This window comes from Melospiza melodia (assembly GCF_035770615.1).
Source record: "Melospiza melodia melodia isolate bMelMel2 chromosome 7 unlocalized genomic scaffold, bMelMel2.pri SUPER_7_unloc_1, whole genome shotgun sequence".
Lineage (NCBI taxonomy): Eukaryota > Metazoa > Chordata > Aves > Passeriformes > Passerellidae > Melospiza > Melospiza melodia.
In genome coordinates, this window is record NW_026948497.1 from 8041672 (window position 1) to 8046468 (window position 4797).

At 55.5% G+C, this 4797-nt stretch overlaps 1 protein-coding gene across 1 annotated transcript; it reads left to right on the top strand.

Moving 5' to 3' along the window:
* The first annotated feature begins 426 nt into the window (after window positions 1–426).
* On the top strand, window positions 427–1347 carry LOC134432883 (olfactory receptor 14J1-like). The gene has a single exon (XM_063181759.1). It carries the CDS (start codon window positions 427–429, stop codon window positions 1345–1347), a length of 921 nt encoding a protein of 306 aa, XP_063037829.1.
* Window positions 1348–4797: the final 3450 nt, after the last annotated feature.

Sequence of the window (4797 nt, forward strand, 5' to 3'; positions counted from 1 at the left end):
CTGGCAGTCCAGGATGAGAAAAAAAAAATTTCTCAGATGTTGCTAAACCAGGCAGTGACAGAAATCAGCACAGGGCCCCTTAGAAGCTGCATCTTGTCTTGTTTATCCAGCCTCCTCAGGGTTGCTTTGACGTTGCCATCAGAGCCTGCAGGTCCAGAGCTGCCCCTGGACAGTGCCAGAGCTGGGAGGGGTCTGCAGGACAGAGATGAGCCCCCAGGATTGGGCTGAGCTCTGGCAGCACTGGCAGGGCCCAGCCCAGGGCACAGGGAAGCAGCTGCTGGCAGGGACAGCTCCAGGCTGTAGAGCCCTGGGTAGGGAGTGTGTGGAATGTGCCCCCAAGCTGTGCTGGGATATTTAAGGTCCTCTCCAAGCAAAAATATTCCATGATTACTTTTTTTACAGATCCAAATGCCAAGGCACCAGCAAATGTCCAACAGCAGCTCCATCAGGCACTTCCTCCTGCTGGCATTGGCAGACACGCGGCAGCTGCAGCTCCTGCACTTCTGCCTCTTGCTGGGCATCTCCCTGGCTGCCCTCCTGGGCAACAGCCTCATCATCAGCGCCATAGCCTGCAGCCACCACCTGCATAGGCCCATGTTCTTCTTCCTGCTCAACCTGGCCCTCAGCGACCTGGGCTCACTCTGCACCACTGTCCCCAAAGCCATGCACAATTCCCTCTGGGACACCAGGGACATCTCCCACACAGGATGTGCTGCTCAGCTCTTCTTCTTTCTGTTCTTCATCTCAGCAGAGTATTTCCTCCTGACCATCATGTGCTATGACCGCTACGTGTCCATCTGCAAACCCCTGCACTACGGGACCCTCCTGGGCAGCAGAGCTTGTGCCCACATGGCAGCAGCTGCCTGGGCCAGTGGCTTTCTCAATGCTCTGCTGCACACAGCCAATACATTTTCCCTGCCCCTGTGCCATGGCAATGCCCTGGACCAGTTCTTCTGTGACGTGCCCCCAATCCTCAAGGTCTCTTGCTCACACTCTAACTCCCACAGGGAACTTGGTTATCTTGTTGTTACTTGCTGTTTAGCACTTTGCTGTTTTGTGTTCATTGTTTTCTCCTATGTGCAGATCTTCAGGGCTGTGCTGAGGATACCCTCTGAGCAGGGACGGCACAAAGCTTTTTCCACCTGCCTCCCTCACCTTGCTGTGGTATCCGTGTTTATCAGCACAGCCATATTTGCCTACATGAAGCCCTCCTCCATGTCCTCCCCATCCCTGGATCTGGCCCTGTCAGTTCTGTACTCAGTGGTGCCTGCAGCCCTGAACCCCCTCATCTATAGCCTGAGGAACCAGGAGCTCAAGGCTGCAGTGAGAAGACTGATGACTGGATAGTTTCAGAGACATTAAAGGGCTGGCCAAATTCTACAAATGACGTGAAATAAAAGTAATGTTATTGATGGCTTGATAGAGGCTTTTTTTCCCCCTTTATATTAGTTTTATCATATGGTCCACAAAGAAATGTCATTCTTTGTGCCATCTCTCATTTTGTTTGTCTCCACCTTCCCTGTGCCCACAGACTGTGTCAATGAGGGGCTGCACTCTCAGTGGCTTTAAAGGATCTAAAGAATCTCCAAGCAAAGCTTTCTGCAGAGACGCCCTTTTGTTCCCTTCTCTGAAGCTGCAGCAGCAATGTCTGTGTGCAGAGCTGGGGGCAGGTCAGTGCTGGTACAGCAGCTGTGCCCAGCAGCAGCAGCACTTGGTGTTGCCAGTGCTGCTGCCATGGCCCTGCCCCGCTGCCCTGGTGGCCCTGGTGTTGCTGTAGGGCCTGAGTGCTCTCGGGGCCTGGCACAGCCCTGGGGGTGGCAGTGCCGGGGCTGCAGCAGGGACAGGCCATGGCCACTGCTGGGGCAGTGCTGACACCTCAGCCCAGGGCCTGGGGGCTCCAGGCTCTTTGCCCAGGCTCTCTCAAGAACACAGCCAGGCCAATGCTCAGCACAGAAAAGCCCTGTGAGCCGCCCCAGGCTGGCCGTGGGCAGGCTGGGGGAAAACAGCATGGCTGGGGCTCTACAAAGGCCCTGGGGCAGAGGGGAAGGAGCAGCAGAGCAGGGGCTGATCCATCCCCAGTGTGCTGCACAGCCCAGGGCAGCGTCCCAGAGCATCCTCATGGAGCTGCCCACAACAACCCCCCTCTGCAGCCCTCTCCCCCAGCTCACACAGGTGCCCCATCCTTGCAGGCACAGACATAGCAGCACTGGCTCAGCAGCCCCTGTTTGCATTGCACACAGCGGGCAGGAGCACCCCCATGCTGTTGCTGTGGGGACATGAACCTGGGGGAGCACAAATGCCATCAGCCCCTGGGGCCGGCAAGGGCTGGGGGACACCAGGGAAACCACTCAGCTTTGTCCTGGCCTGTGCAGTCAGCCAGAAAGTTTGTTCCCATCAGCTGGGAGTTTCCTGTCCCACTGCAGATGCTGTTTGCTCAGAGCCAGAGCTGCCTGGCAGCCACCCCCAAACTGCCCTGAGCATTTCCGTGGTTTCACCTATGCTTTCTCTACTCTTTGCCTGCTTTAAATTTCTTCCTATTTCCCTCCCCAGTTCCCTGCCCTGCAAACAGCCCCTCCCTGTTTGCCCTTTCCTCTCTGGCCCCACTCCCCATTGCAGTTCCTGACTTGGCACCATGGGAACATCCCTTGGGGACCAGGATCATCCTACAAGTGCTGCAGGAATTGTCTGCAGGCTCCTGCAGTGCCTGGTTCTGCTCCCTTGCCTGAGGCACCCCAGGCCAGGGGGGCACATCTGGGCTGCTGTGTCTGGCTCTGGGGCTCCCTGTTCTGGGCAGCGAGGAGGAGCTGCAGAGGCTCTGCAGGACTGACAGGATGGGCTTTGGGGCTGGCAGGAGAAGCTGAGGGACCTGGGCTGCTGGAGCTTCTGAAGAGGAAGCCCAGGGCTCGTTCTGCAACTGCTCCAAGAGTGGTTTTAGAGAATCCTAGAATCAGCAAGGCTGGAAAAGTCTTTGGGGATCATCAAGTCCAACCTGTGCCCGGAGACTGCCTTGTCTCCCCTGAGCCTCCTCTTCTCCAGGATAAACCACCCCAGCTCTCTCAGCCACTCCTCACACCACTTATGTTCCAGACCACTCCTCAGCCTTGTTGCCCTTCTCTTGACATGCTCCAGCCCCTCCATGTCCTTCCTGAATTGGGAGGCCCAGAACTGGACACAGCACTGCCCAACCAGTGCTGAGCCCAGGGGAAGAATCACTGCCCTGCTCCTGCTGGCCACACCATTCCTGATCCAGGCCAGGAGCCATTGGCCCTTCTTGCCCACCTGGGCATGCTGCTGGCTCATGTCCAGCCTGCTGTCCATCAGTCCCTGCAGGTCCATTTCTGCCTGGCTGCTGTCCAGCCACTCTGTCCCCAGCCTGTCGCACTGCAGGGGTTGTTGTGGCCAAAGTGCAGAACCTGGCACTTGGTCTTGTTAAACCTCACCTTGTTGTATTTGGGCCCTGGATGCAGCCTGTCCAGGGCCCTGTGCAGAGCCCTCCTACCATCCAGCAGATTAAAACTCCCAGCCAACTTGGTGTCATGAGGGTTCCATGAGGCCCCAGAGTGTCGCAATGGTCTTCATGATTCCATGAGACCTCTCAGTATCACAATGTCCCTTTCGTTCCATGGGGCCCCTTCGGTGTCACAAAATCCCGTGGATCCTTGGGCCCTGCAGTGTTATAATGGATCATTGGTTCCATGAGGTCTGTCAGTGCAGAAATGCTCTCCTTCCTTACCCAGTGTCACGATGGCTTCTTGGTCCCAAGGGCCACCATGAGGTCAAACATGTTTCCTTCATTTCAGGAGTCCCTGAGGAGCAGCCCTGGACCCTTGGTTCCATGGGGCCCTGCAGTGTCATAATGGCCCAATCCTGGCATCAGGTCCTGCTATGTCACAATGCTCTGCATCGTTCTTAAAGGCCCTGCAGGGTCACAGTGGCCTGTTGGTTCCCTGAGGCCTCAGAGTGCCACAATTAATTCCTTGGTGCTGCAGTGTCCCAATGGAGCCCTGGTGACACAAGATCCTGCAGTGTCTCCAGGGACCCTTGGTTCCATGGTGTCAGGGTCCGTCCTAGTGGACAGATGACCTGATGGTTCGTAGGAATGATCTCAGAGTGCAAAACACCAACACGGTACAAGGGGGTTTGCAGTGATGATCAAATCAAATGCAGTTTAATGGAAATAACCACAGCAAAAATGCAATAGAGGGATTAAGGGAGAGAAAAAGATAGAGAAAGAGAGAGGAGAGAGAGAGAGAAGGAGAGGGGATATAGCAACCAACGCAGAGACGAAGTCCTTTGGTCCAGTCCAGCCGAGGGTCCGCCTGCTACGCTGGGGAGATCTTGAAGGCTCTAGCTAACTCAGAGGCTTTTATTACTGAAAATTGTGTGTGTGGGGGTGGGGGGGAACAGATACAAGAGGGAACAGATGTAACAGGTAGTCCATGTTCTCAGCAGTAAATGATCTTGATAGATGTAACAGCTAGTTATGTTCTCAGCAGTAAATGAGAGCCATTGTATTCTCGGTCCAGTGGTCACAATCTGCAGGCAAACATCTCGCTTCAGTCAGCTTGCCTCCCCACACACCTCCCCCGGGCTGGGGGTTTCAGTCCCAGTCCTTGGAAGGAGCAGAGGAGCCTTTTTAGGAGTTTCATGTCTCAGTCCTTGATGGAAAGCTTCTCACATCTCCGTCTGTCTGTCACGGTGGTTGTAAAAGAGGTGAGGGTCTTTGGTGGGAGACCACCTGGAACTCAGGAGAAGTCCAGCCAGGCTGAGAGGTGGGACAGCTTCCAGAGCTGCTAT